The sequence below is a fragment of the Pocillopora damicornis genome, chromosome 1 (assembly GCF_964200805.1).
Source record: "Pocillopora damicornis chromosome 1, jaPocDami1.2, whole genome shotgun sequence".
Classification (NCBI taxonomy): Eukaryota; Metazoa; Cnidaria; class Anthozoa; order Scleractinia; family Pocilloporidae; genus Pocillopora; species Pocillopora damicornis.
The window spans coordinates 40,102,498-40,116,681 of NC_142670.1; the positions used below are offsets into that span (position 1 = coordinate 40,102,498).

Here is a 14,184-nt window from a genome sequence, read left to right on the forward strand (position 1 = left end):
GAGTGGATAAGTTTTTAAATGATACATTTTAGGATTTGTGAATCATTTAGCATATTTTTCAATTTTCCAATCTCAATCCGCGTGAATCCTCACCTTCCTTTGCCTTTCTCATTCCGTTTGGTCTTTTACATCCATTTTTCATTATTTTTTTTATCAAATCCAACTGGCATCATGTGGTTTCCTGAAAACCGAGATTAATTATCCGCATTGCCTGAAACAACATCTTTTGAGTCACAAGGAAAAAAAAAGGGCCCGATACCATCATATAATACTTGAATGAAAAAAATTTATAGCATCTCTGTTTCTTGTTGCTATCCATGATAGCAATTGACTGTTGGCGATAAAATATTTTGTCCATTTGACGGTGTAAGCCTGATTAACTATTCGTAGTTGTTGTTGAGGTAACAGATATTTTTACCGCTGTAGCATGCAGCGACTGTGTTGAGGGGAAATATGATACTTTCTTTTAAAGGAAAACCCATTGATAACTATCGTTTCTCGAAATAGGAATTGGTTTCAAAAGGATCTTAGGTCTTCTTTTTTTCGATTCACTTCGTTAAATGAAACTGAGAAAATCGACTGGTATATCTTTCTTTTTTTTTTTTTCTTTATGAGTACTGGTATCTTGGCGAGGTCATGTCACCATAATTTCTGAGAAGCTGAAAGGGGAACACTTCTATATTTGCTAATCATAGCCAACCAAAAATAGTCATGGCGCCAGCCGAGCGCGGGAAAACATGCAACCGGCGCCTTATTAGTTCGGGAAGATACCTAACTGAGAGGCTTAAGCGGGAAATCATGTACTCGGCGCCTAATATGCGCGGGAAAACCGCTCGAGTGAAGAAACTCGAATCGTTTCGATTCACTAATAATTTAGAAACGTCAATCTGATTGGTTAAATATTTTTTGGGCAATAATCAAGCTTAGGAAATGAACTTAAACCGAAGACCGTTCTACGAATATTATCCACATGACCCATTCGCTGAAAGGAAAAGACCATCATTTTTCAGTGTAAGTAAAGTGTTATTTACAAATGTTGATGTGAATTTGACAATGAAGTATTGCAGAAAACTTTGCTCTCAGTCCGTAGATCTTCATGCGCCCAAGCCAATATATTCTTAGCAAGTGTGAAGGCACTGACGACGTTATCTATGAAAAGATATCGATGTAAAGGGAAACTTTAGATTTTCCTCATGAGAGGACATCGAAGTGTCAAGTAATAAAAGACACTGTTTAAAAGATGATAGCAACATTTGGCTGAAGACAAATGCTTTCAGAAAATACAAGTTGGGCGATTCCTATCAACTGCATTGTTAAACTCTTTTAAATCTCATATTTCCCGCTGGTTATTATTTAAAACATGTTGATAGCAAAATATTTTGTTAGCTCTCCCGGTTGCGAAGGTAAAATTTGACTTAATCGAGTGAATTCGCATCCAGGTCGTCATTTAATTTTGGCAGTAATCGGTCAATGATCTTGAAGCGATAGTGACCGCTCAAACCACGAATAACAAAATCTTTAGAATAGCACATTCTTTCCACTCGGTTACCATTCAATCTTGCCCTATCTATTTCAATCCTTTGTTCACGACTTGTAAATTGTGGATCATCTTTTTTTAACTGTAAAAGCGGTTAAAAACAATAATGAAATAATGATACAAAACATGACCAATTGGAAGGACCAACACGAAGCTCTTCCCAACGAAGCGTGCGATTCTCTTCCACAGAGCAGTTCTTTTCTTGTTTCTTAAGTTAATTTCGTTAGTTCGTGGTTAAACAAAAGGAGATTGTACAAGTCCTTTAAACGCATTGTCAACCATTTGACTTTATTAAGAAGTGTTTACTCATATTTACCAGATAAGGACGAATACAATCCTGTGTGGCACTTTTACCGTTTCGCGTGTAATATTTTGCAAGTTCATTTTGGCAGGTTATTTTTTTGTTGTTGTTTGCAATATATAATACAATGTGTAAAAAAAGCACTTGCTCGTACAGCGTTTAAGTCCCCGAATCGGGAAATTTTCACAGCTTTATTTTCTGCGAGAAAACACTCCAAAACAATATCATCTTATTGTCACTTAACAAAAAGGGGATACAACTGTCACATTGCAACATGCTAATTAGATTGCCGAGAGTGAAGTCTCAAGGGGTTCTCGTTGCAGTTGTTCGGTGAACTTCAAATTAACCAGAGGTGTTTTTGCTTCAGCATTTTGTATTTCTAAATTTCTAATCGCTGGCTTTTCGTTGCATTCACGTAGTTTTAAAAACCAAAATTACCAAAGTGACGGGAGGAATCTCATCACGATAACAATAAAAGTATTTAAGCATTGAAAGCTCGAAGAGAGTACTTCTCTTCTTCTTTGATTTTGTCGAGTAGTTCCGTAAGGTTCGAAATATAATTTTTAGCCAGACGTAGGATTTCAACTTGAGTCATCTTTCGTTCGCTGACTCCTCCAGAAGAATTCACGTTACTTGGTACAACTGAACGAAGGACTTGAAAGGCCGCGTTTAATCTTGCTTTCCTCCCTCTTTCTCTCTCGTTTCGCCTGATTTGTCTTGTTGTTCTAACCCCACTCGGACGCGTCCTCCGCTTTGCTTGCCATTCATTGCCATGAGTTTTTGCCCATTTTGTTCCCCTTGAATCACTTTGCATGGCATTTGTCAACAGTTTGGAGTTTTTATCTTCCAGCTGCACGCCCAACGATTTCCCATTTGTGTGCTTTCCTCCACTTTGCTTCATAAAACTCTTGGAGGTTATGGAGCTAAATTTCTTTCCTTGCGATTGGCTTTGAAAAAGACCCCTTCTTGATTCCTGAGCGCTCATTGCCAAGAAATATCTCTGAAGCAACCTGAAAGAAAAGACATGACATACTTTTATGATAAATAAACAAAAAGTCAGAGCTAGGTTGCGAATAAATTTAACGAGCGTTTCAGCCATGATTTGGTTATTATTATTTTTTTTCAAGCGTTGTGCGATTCCTATGGAAAGTAAAACTTAATAACAGGTTCTTGCAGACGTGAAATGATCAAAAAGTACCCGCAGTAATTAATTTATCAAACCTTACCTGTTAATATTTTTTTCTAAAGTCTAGATGTAATTTACGCAGATAAACGCCCTCTTACCTGTTTATGCTGAACCAAGGCGCAAATTATTGTGCGGTTGGTATGTTAAGGTGTTCTTGCGCTTTCGAAGGCTGGCTGTGTTTAACTTTAAACTCTTAAACGCCAGGCCAGTTTTGTAGGATTTGTAATTCGCACGTGGTCACAAAGAGAAATACAGGTAAACAAAGACTTGGACTAGGCACGCCTCGGGAAAAAAAATAAATCCGTACTCATCGTTTCACGAATTTAAAGACAAGTAAATCAAGCACATAATGGTATTCACAATGCAAATTCTTGTTAAATAAAGCACGTGCTATCTAATCATTAATTCTGCACGTTAGATAACAAAGATCGATGGGCTCTTTAAAAAACACCGTTCTGCTAACAAGCTAACCAACAAAGCCAAAATTAGCTGCGTTTGATCCTCAATAGCGCTTCCCCAAGATGAAACCGAGGAGTGTCATATCAAAAACATGCTTTTATGACATCCTTTCTCTTGGAAACTATCCCGTTTCTGGTAATAATTGGAAACCGTACACTCAAGCTACGACCGTCAATTTCGTCTAATTTTGCAAAATTACCCCGTTGGTTGAAATTTGCATGTTTGAAAAGGTCAGACTGAGCGGGGCCTTGACGATCGGATAACGGTTTGAAAAATATTTAGTAGAGACACCCTTGGTGAAAATCACTTCACCTTTAGATGCCTTGGCAAATCTTCTTTCTCTAAAAGTGTAAACACTCTGACGATCAACGGTGTCTTAACTAATTTATGCGCATGCGCAAGAATCCCAGCTTCTTTTCATAAATCGGTAAAGGGTTAGTGTTTTTTTCTCTTTCTGCGGTTCACAATCCGTCGAAAAACGGCTTTCTCGTGACGTTCTCCCAGTGGTTAACAGACAATAGCTGTTGGTACGAAGCTTTTAAGGTTGGACAAAGGTAGAACTTGGCCCAGGAGGCATACCCAGTAACATTTGTGAATTGCACCTGGCGCCGGGGTAATTGATTATAGAAATTTCATACAATACTCTGACGGCACAAGCAGACTCCATGAGTGATTACAGACTCACGTCTCTAATTAGTGGTTCATTGGTGACATACTAATGATTTCCTAACTCTTTACACGTTGGGTCTTATTCAAGAGTAACGCCTGTTGTCATCTCTTAATTCATGCCTGATTGTGGATCCTACAAGAATTAGACGTGTCAGAGTCGTGTGTGTTTTACCATATTAATGATCAATCCTTCGTGAAGTATTGTGCGTATGAAAAGCTCAGAAATTAACGAATTCGACTCGAAAAGAAGCAAATATACGGATACCAATCTTGGAAGAGCCTCACTGGGCTTTCCACACCCACTGTTCCAACTTACACAGCTCAACTCCGAGTGGGTTTTCCTCGCAGATAGCGTGAATAACCAATGATGTTGTGGTTTTCGAAAAGCTAATTTTATTAGCTGCCATCTGGCGATTATGTGAAAACTACATCGAAACAATGGGCCACATGTAGCTGAAAGATAAGGTTGAACGTAAGAGTTTCAATGTGACACCTTTGCAGCTGATTTGGTGAACGAATTTCACAGATTATCCCTACAAAAACATGCAACCTTCTTTTGACGACACAGCGTCAATTTAAATAACTCGTTACAGTGAGACGAAACTGCGTTTTAAGATGTTAATGATTTTAAAATATGTGTCCTTTCTCAAAAAAGAGAGTTCCGTTTTTGAAAAAGAAGCATATATCTGCATGAGTAATGAGGTACAGAAATAAATAGAATTCATTGTTCTTTTCGCTAGTCCGTTATGAGTAAATTCTCTTTTGATTAAAACACAACCTCAAAGCGTGTTTATTTTCATTAAACGGCCAAGTGAACTAAAAAATCAAAAAGGGAACATGAATGAGAGAGAACGATATATCTTACTTTCAAACTGATTCTGCAGCAATAACACGAACGTCAAAATGAGAGGAGACATTTCTGATACATCTTACTTTTTTTAAGTCACAACACACCGAAGAGCATGTTTTGAGGCTATCGGAAACAACTATTGTGTCTGATTCTGTAGCCTGGATAAGTAGATTGAATTTGCTGTTTCATTATGATACAAATTCAACCTTTTAACTGCTGCTTAGATACGTTTAAAGGAAGCACACAAAGACGTGTTTTTTTTGTGCTTAAAGCCATATACACTTCGGAAATTGAACAAGGTGCCATGTTTCATGTAAAGTTTCGAGATTCCGCTTGAAATTTGATTGATATCTTCAAGAAAGTGCCTGTCTTTTATCATTTTAATAAAGCATCATAGCACCAGATAAGCCTTTTGAGAAAGTCATAAGCTAATATGATTTCCAATCTGATTTAAACAGAACTACACCGACTTGCTTGAAAAAAAAATATAATTTTTCTCGTAACGTTCATTGCAGTTAAAGCCGGAAAGGACTGGTTCGAGATTTTCAGGCGTGAATTTCGCGTATCATTAACTCTCTTCGATAATGTCACGTGACAGGGCAGTCAACTGGAAAATCGGTTTTGTACAAAATACGTTATAGCGAAGTAAACTTTGAGGAAATAACTCATTTGCATAACTCATTTTAACCTTTTTTCTTTTATGCAAAGAGAAACCCGGTAAGAATCTGCACGATTCCAGAAGACCCACGGAGAAGTCTAACAAAGCGTTTCACCACAAATTACCAAGCTTCTAATTTTGATATAGCAACAGAAAAAGTTTTCCTGTTTTAGAACCTTACCAAGGTTATCTTACGATCTCCTTAGCTTTTTAAGAATATAAATGGGAACTTTGAAGTAAAAACTGAAATCCATTTTTTGGTGATGATGTTTTCTGGACTATAATTTTTAAAACATTATCATAAAACAAAAACAAGTGTCTCTCTTTGTTCGTGAATGTAATTGTGTTTTGATTGTTAATGTTTCCTGTCGGGCCTCTATGTGAGTTCCATTTTTAAACAAATTTAACAACGGTTACAGTATTTTTTATCCACGAAAGCAGCGAGAAATGTAACATGGTTCCTAAGCTTGAGCGAAGATTCGCCTTAACTTCTGCGACATTTGACATTCTGAAAAATTTTAAAATCTGCCAGTTGTATGTTATGCTTTGAGACAATGGTTTATCCCAACAAGGAATACGATTAGCTAAATAGGATATTTTTGAAAACACCTACATATCACTACATTTATTTAAGACGAATTTTTTTTAAAGAAGAAAACTGCCCTCTTCTTCTTTGCAACGCTTTCAAGGAAGCTTTAAAAGTTCTCTTTTCCATCCGTAATTGTACTTATTCCAATTTTCATCATCAGAACTTATTTGGGTGTGTTCCATAATCGATCGTAAATAAACAATCTTCGATCGAGTGTCAAAAGAAATCTGGGACTTTACTGCTTTTGCCTTTTGACTCCGCTCTGTGACTGGTCTAGAAAAGTCACGCCATCCTCTCAACCAATTATATGAAAAACAAAAATCAGTCACGACCTATTAACCCGCGATTTCCCGCGCTTACGACATTCTACGACGATTTATCAGAAAGAAACAATGAGAGGTAAAAGTACTCTTTGTCTCTTTTTGATATCTTCTTTTATCCTGATTAGCCGTTGCGAATGCTTTACATTATTTTGCGTTTCCATGACCCAGGAGAACATTTTACTTTATCAACATCTTGTAAAATGATCTGAGAAAGATAACATGACTTAATTAGCACTGCACCATAATGTTGTCAACAACATAAAGAATTGGATGCAAAAGAAGAGCGTTTTGTAAATGGGTAACTTTCTGATGGTACGGACATATGTCAACTTGTAATTTTTCTTTGCTCCATTTTTGATGTACGTATCGTGTCGTGTGGAGTAACTCGTCGATGCAGCATGAAATTCTCACACACAACACTCAGCGACGCTGTTACCAGTTGATAGAATTGATATTTATGGCGTGCACTATGGGAAATGTTCTTGACCCTTTCACCTTCAGAGTTGATTAGAGATTTTTCCCCTGATGATTTCTATTGATGATGTCGAATTTTTTTCAGGTAAATGGTGGGAAAGATACAGAGAAGTATCAAACGAGGGATATGGTTTGATTTCACAGCAAATTCTCAAGTCGTAAATAATAAGAATGTATCGTTAACAGCGCAGACAACCGATATTTGAATCTTTGGAGTACAAAATGTTTTAACTCAAAGTGAAGCTTTAACTTCGTTTGTCACAGCTGACAACGTCAAATTGTTGAATAGTGCGAATACGCCTGACAAGAACGAGGGAGAAGGGACTGTAAGTTCTGTTCTAAGGAAACTGTGGTGCTGCGTTGGTGGGAGGTTTTTACAAAATAACCTGGTTTTATTAACTGAGTTGATAATATAAATTGGCCGGCGTGACTGAGGGTTTTTTAAGTTAAAGTTTCAAGCGTTTGCCCTTCGTCAGAGCGAATGACGAAAGGCAGGCGCTCCAAACATCATAAGCTAGCTTGATTGACGATAGGCGAGATCAGGCTACGGATTTTATATTGGAGGAGACCAACTTGAGTCAAATTTTTTTGCCGCCGTGGAAAACTATTTTGAACTTGCTGGAGAATACAAAATTAATTTTAATCTTTTTAGAAACGAAAACACAAACGCGGCAAAAATAAACAAACAAGGAATAAGAATGGGTAGTACTGGTCAAAATTGGCACGGATTGCTAATTATAGAAAATTTAATTATAGAAACTGAAACATGAATGAACTTCATTTTTCTAGACGACAGCATGTGACTCCTTCGCCACCCTATTCAAATCATGCGGCAGAGTTTTTTCCAGAATTCAAAATAAACGCTACATCGTTTGCGAAGCTTCAGAAGGTTCCGTATCTTTCAGTCAGAGGCCTAAATATTTACCCTTGGTATCGGCGAGAAACTTATTTGAAAGGAGGAACTTCCTTTTTTTAAATGTAAACTCATCTTGTTTGGAAGGAGATTAGAACATTATCTCAGTTAAGGTTATTGACAAAAAAAACAATTTCGTATTTCAAAAGGTAAAATTACTCAAGCTGTCAACAAGAGCCACGCTAATTCATCTGATGTTGATGGATTGCAATTGTTTGTCCTCTGTTTGAGGAAGCTGAAGTACGGAACGGCTTCATTTGTACAATTCTGCGAACCTCTGAACACAACTGTAGCGCCCCTGAAGTGTAGGAGAATCACCTGCGATGAATTTACCGCTTCATATTTACAGCGGAATTTTTCAGATAAATAATAGCTTGTAAGCATTTCCTTAAAAACCGGATAATTTTTACGTCAGTTCGAACTAGAATTGTTAATACGGCTACGCATTTGACACAGACGGATTGTCTGCTAAATTGAGCGACAATACTCCTACTCCTTTATATCCAAGTAGCATCGGTTTTCATGACAGGACGGATAATGCATGCACTGTAAGTACCTCCCGTTGTTCCATACAAAGCCTTAGAAAACTTTTCTAAGGCTTTGTATGGGACAACGGTAGGTACTTACAGTCCACGCGTTTTTCCGTCCTGTCATGATTAGTTCTAAATATATTTCAAGGCTAATATTGCTAAACAAGCAAGTCTTTCCGCAACGGAAAATTCTAAATTTCACTTTCAAAAAGAAAGATAAGAGAGCTACCCAGCTGTTTCAAGAAAATTCCTTGTTATCAGAAAACGGCTTAGCAGGCTTGAAGGAAGTATCTAAAAAGTGACAGCTGTCGGGGAAGAACCTCTCAGAACTGAATTATGTAAGATAGGAAAAAAAAAAAAAAAAAAAAAAGGACTGCTTAGGCGTAAAACACGAGCGGAAGAACTTATAATCATCTTACTGACATACGAAAGAGTTTCGCTTCCTGTTAGGATTTTTTCAGAACAGCTCATTTAGACGGCTCTTTGCAACTCGAACGGGGCAATTAAAAAACCCTCATTCTACTTTTAGAACCAACGAGTTTTCAGTATCTCAGTGGTACAGCATCGCACCTCGAAATACGACAGTCTTAAGTTTCGATTTCTCTTCTCGGATATCTTTTGTTTGAAGCTTGTGTCTCCCCCCCCCCCCCCCCCCCTTTAAAATGTCCGATTCCTCTTCTCGGATATCTTTTGTTTGAAGCTTGTGTCCCCCTTAAACGTCAAAGTTCGTTCCGATAAATGAGCATTTGAAAATCTCTTTAGTTAATCATAGCTTACTACTCTCTTGAAATTATCCATTTGAGCACAGTGCGACACTTTCTGTATGAGACATAGTTTGAAGCTACACTGGTTTGCAGATTTAATGAATGTAACCGAAGAAGTTACAATTCATAGACCCAACGTTTCGACACTCCTGTCTAGTGCCTTCATCAGGGGTGATCTAAACGCTGCAACAAGAGGTCCTTTTATATGATCACTAATTAGCGGCCTTTTTTCTGACGAGGTGTAAATAGGCGTCAGGAAGCAGACCGCCATCGTCACGATTTAAAGGAGCGTGGGCGGAGTTAATGTGCCAAGCCTCCAAACAAAGGCGCTGATGGTAACGCCGATTAGTAGTGATAATTTTAGAATTATCCCACCCAATTGTATGGTTGGTTAGGCAAGTATGCTCCGATAAAGCTGAATTTTCCTTTTTGCAAAGAAAAACCGCTTTTTGGTGCTCTTTTAACCGTGTACCAAACTGACGTTTGGTCTGTCCGATGTATTCGTTGTCACAGTCATTGCAAGGAATAGAATAAATGGCGTCGGTTCGTTGTTCTTTCGTGACAGGATCCTTAGGTTTGGCGAAAATATGCCCCAAAGTCTGAAAAGGTTTTTGAGCGACTTTAACGTTGTGGCTATTCAAAATTCTCTTGATGGGTTCAGTAACACCCTGTATGTAAGGAATAACAGCAAAACCAGTCGCTGGTTCCCTTTTTTCCCTTTCCTTTACAAATAGTAACGCTCTTGATGAAAGGGAACCAGCGACTGGTTTTGCTGTTATTCCTTACATACAGGGTGTTACTGAACCCATCAAGAGAATTTTGAATAGCCACAACGTTAAAGTCGCTCAAAAACCTTTTCAGACTTTGGGGCATATTTTCGCCAAACCTAAGGATCCTGTCACGAAAGAACAACGAACCGACGCCATTTATTCTATTCCTTGCAATGACTGTGACAACGAATACATCGGACAGACCAAACGTCAGTTTGGTACACGGTTAAAAGAGCACCAAAAAGCGGTTTTTCTTTGCAAAAAGGAAAATTCAGCTTTATCGGAGCATACTTGCCTAACCAACCATACAATTGGGTGGGATAATTCTAAAATTATCACTACTAATCGGCGTTACCATCAGCGCCTTTGTTTGGAGGCTTGGCACATTAACTCCGCCCACGCTCCTTTAAATCGTGACGATGGCGGTCTGCTTCCTGACGCCTATTTACACCTCGTCAGAAAAAAGGCCGCTAATTAGTGATCATAAAAGGACCTCTTGTTGCAGCGTTTAGATCACCCCTGATGAAGGCACTAGACAGGAGTGTCGAAACGTTGGGTCTATGAATTGTAACTTCTTCGGTTACATTCATTAAATCTGCAAACCAGTGTAGCTTCAAACTATGTCTGATTGTCCACCTGGTTGCCGTGTGAACTTTAATATACTTTCTGTATGATTTGTCGAACTCAACAAACACACAACTCGAATAATTGGTAAATATTTGCAAGTTAGTTTACCAACGCGTTTTCCAAATTAGTTTGAGAGCATCAAACGGCGACGGAAATCCGAAACTCTGCCGCTTATGGCTCCTTTCTTTGGAGAAGTTTCTTCTCCTTTGGGAGGGATAAAATTTTAATTACTCCGTGTCACAGAGAGGGTGATTTTCTTTATGCACATAAATATTGGTTTCCTTAAGTTAAACATTGGTGGGCGATATTGCGTCGCAAAAGGTTTTCGTTTCCTGTGACAGGTTCATTTCAGTTTTAGAGCCGACTTTGTTCTTTTGAAATTTTACTTCTGAAATGGTAGTTACCCTCTCTTCGCATTTTCACGGCGAAGAGTTGTTTCGAGTAGTCTAACGGCTTTTCGTTTTCAGAAATCTTTTTTTTCCACTCCCGGCGGATCGCGGAATGAAGGCATGTACATTTACATCTTCTACTTCCTAAATCTTAAATCATTTTTTAACTTCGAGCTGTTTTTGTATCAGAGAATACCACAAAAAAATAATATCCCTCATTTTCTCTTGAGGATATCTACTATCAGGATCAAATGTTCTACCGTTTCTCACTGGTCAGATTTGTTTCATTTTGCGATATTACTTTTGTTTTCGAACCTGAGATAAGTTTTTTCTGTTTCCGAACTCGGTTTCTTGATCAGTGCTCGTAAAGATTTCTCTTTTTTTGTTAAGTGAGGAATATTTATCGCACAAATTTATCATTTACTTGAGGAAAGAGCTGAATAATTGACTTGTGTTTAGATTGAATCATTTGATAATTGACTCAACAGGTAACTCAAAGTCCAACTCGAACGCTGACTCAAGCGTTCTTTACTCAGCACGCCACACGCCACACGCCACATAGATGGTGAATCTGACTGTTCTTTAGTCGAACGGTGAACGAAAGAGTATCTTACTTTGCGCTTGCTTGGCCTTAATGCATCGAAACTGGTCGGAAAAAGGCATGGCTGGCTTCTTAACTGTTCCGTCGAAAGGGGAATTTTTTAACGCTTATGAAAGCAACTTTCCCTTGAATTTTATGCCAGAGAAACGATTAAAACGTTGTGATCGATCTTAGGTGAGCTATCTTGATTCAGCGTACAGCGTTTGATGACCCTCAACAGAAAAATCATATTGCTCGTTTCCAGTGCGTAGCAAACACTCACAGTAAGCAAAAGGTGTCTAAAATTGCGATTTTTTTCATTTTTGCTCGAATTACTGTCTTTTTCGTCAGTAATTCCCAAGTTTTCTTCCCTTTCCGCTGATTATGCTCAGCATGTGACACTTAGCATAAAGAGAAGTAGTGAATTTTCAAAACGAAATAACACCTTCAACCATGCAAAACCGAAAAACTCTTAATTTATAACTACGTGTTTAATGATAGGGTAACAATAGAAGAATATAAAAAAGTGAGAAACTGATGCCAACCGGTCGTTGATATATCGAATTGTCCTTGTTATGGTAAAATGAATCTCATACTTAAGCTTACCAGTGTTCTTCCGCAGTCTCCTGTCGAAGGGTTCACTCAATAGTGCGAGGGAATGTCGTTATGTCTATAGTATTTAAGACTCAGTTCTATTCGTAGGGGGCATGCTCAATAATTAATCCGACTACTTCTTATATATCAATGTATATCTATCTATCTATCAATCATCACCTGACCCCGCGTGCCGGATGTTTTTAAATTGCTGATTTTTCTCGGTGAAAAAGGATCCTTTGCCCAGTTACGGGATGATTTGATCTCCACTCAGTGAGTATTACGGCGGACTACCTAGCTAAGCTGGCAATAAAATATGTAGAAAAGTTCTTAAGCTTTTAAACCTGTTTGGGCGCAAAGGAAGAAGTGGAACTCAACATCGACCTGGCGTCTTTCCAAAAGAAACTCAAGCCCACTGAAGAAGATTAGATAACATTTGTAAAATTTTGTCTTCTTCTGAATTATTGTTGGTCTAGGTCTCGCCTTAAATCTATAGCTATGTAATTAAATCAACCAAAAAAACCACCTGTGACACGGAACCTGCAAAATATTTCAACTCTCAAATGTTCCCAAAACTCTCAAATGCTCCCAATGTTATGTTCCCAATCTATAGCTATGTAATTAAATTAACTAAAAAAACCACCTGTGACACGGAACCTGCAAAATATTTCAACTCTCAAATGTTCCCAATTGAAACTGAAAAAGAGGCCGTTTACGCACTCAATTAGCCTTTCAAAGATAATTGGATTTTATCAACTGAGTCGGTAATGTGATACAATCTTTTAAATGTTCTGGCTCACAGGAGTCGCATTAATGTATTAACGTCTTTTACCAGCACGTTGTGGTTTAATTTCTGTTGCGAAGTGGAGCACCTATAACTTAAGTATCTTTCTTGATACTTAACTACTTGATATGTTGAGAATTTTAAGGTAAATTCTAGGGCCGCGTTCCTTCGCAGTTTCGCTTCGACGAAGGGCTAACGCTTAGAAACTCTTTACAGTGGTCAATTTACATTATCAATTAACTCAGCTGATAAAAAGAAATTACCTTGTTGCACTTCCGCACTGACGCAGCTCTACAGTTTCGAAACGTACCCCCTATATACATATGTCCTTAAATAGTTTGGAACATATGTGTTTCTTTACCTTGGCCACTATAAATTATGACTGCGTTGGTAAAACGAAATTATCGAGTTCCTTTACAACCCTACTAATAAGATCACAATGTCGACTGCTTAGTTTGTGTCTAAATATATGCTGACTCTACTCAAAGACACAAGAACACTCACCATAGAAGGGTGAGTTAATTGTAAATTACCGCAAACGTTAGTTTGTCTCTGTTTTTTGTGGGCAATATAGTTTGGATCATTTGTACTTCACGAATTATATAACGACGCTTATGCTGACTCTGGGCTCGATTCCTATGTATGAAGAATATTCTAACAATTTCTCAGTTTTGATCTCAAATCACGTAACTGATACTGATACACGATTGCAAGTAATTTTCTGGTTTAAAATTTTTTGGTATTTATTTTCGGCGGAACAGTTTCCGCGGAGTCATTTTTTATTCAGAACCGGTCGACGATATCAGATTGATTTCCCTACTATCTCGTCAAAATGAAGGATGTTTAATCTCTTAACCGCGACATCTCGCAATCTAATTATTTGATAAAAATCTGCTTTGTGGTTGAAAAAGAATCGAGGAAGTGCTATTTATATGCAATTGACCTTTCACGGGATCACAAAATGAGTGTTCCTGTTCACGAACAGAGTTCTGAATGGCTACCATTTTTCAGCCGGGCGAAATACTTAAAAAGCCATGACATCCGTTCGAGCGACTTATCTTCCACGTAAGAGAAAATAGAGGGACATCGTTTTCTCTTGTTTGCTCTGAATTCTTGAAAAAGCAAACGTTGCACATGTGACATGAAACGAAGAAATGTTTCAGTGGTTGGATTCCATGAAATAAGAG

At 38.0% G+C, this 14,184-nt stretch overlaps 1 protein-coding gene across 4 annotated transcripts in view; it reads right to left on the bottom strand.

Moving 5' to 3' along the window:
* Nucleotides 1–1,798: 1,798 nt before the first annotated feature.
* Nucleotides 1,799–14,184, bottom strand: part of LOC113667635 (protein dimmed) — a 13,535-nt gene continuing 1,149 nt past the window's right edge. The window contains exons 1-3 of one of the 4 annotated variants that reach the window (XR_016183706.1): nucleotides 12,226–12,340; nucleotides 3,123–3,306; nucleotides 1,799–2,848 (exon numbers count right to left, since the gene is read on the bottom strand). Coding sequence is in view for 3 of the 4 variants with exons in the window: in XM_089196595.1 (XP_089052721.1) it covers nucleotides 2,320–2,823 (504 nt within the window). In the remaining variant the exon portion in view is untranslated. Of the gene's footprint in view, nucleotides 2,849–3,122; nucleotides 3,307–12,225; nucleotides 12,348–14,184 lie in introns of those variants that run through there. The other 3 variants (XM_089196595.1, XM_027183492.2, XM_089196603.1) reach the window with 3 other exon arrangements.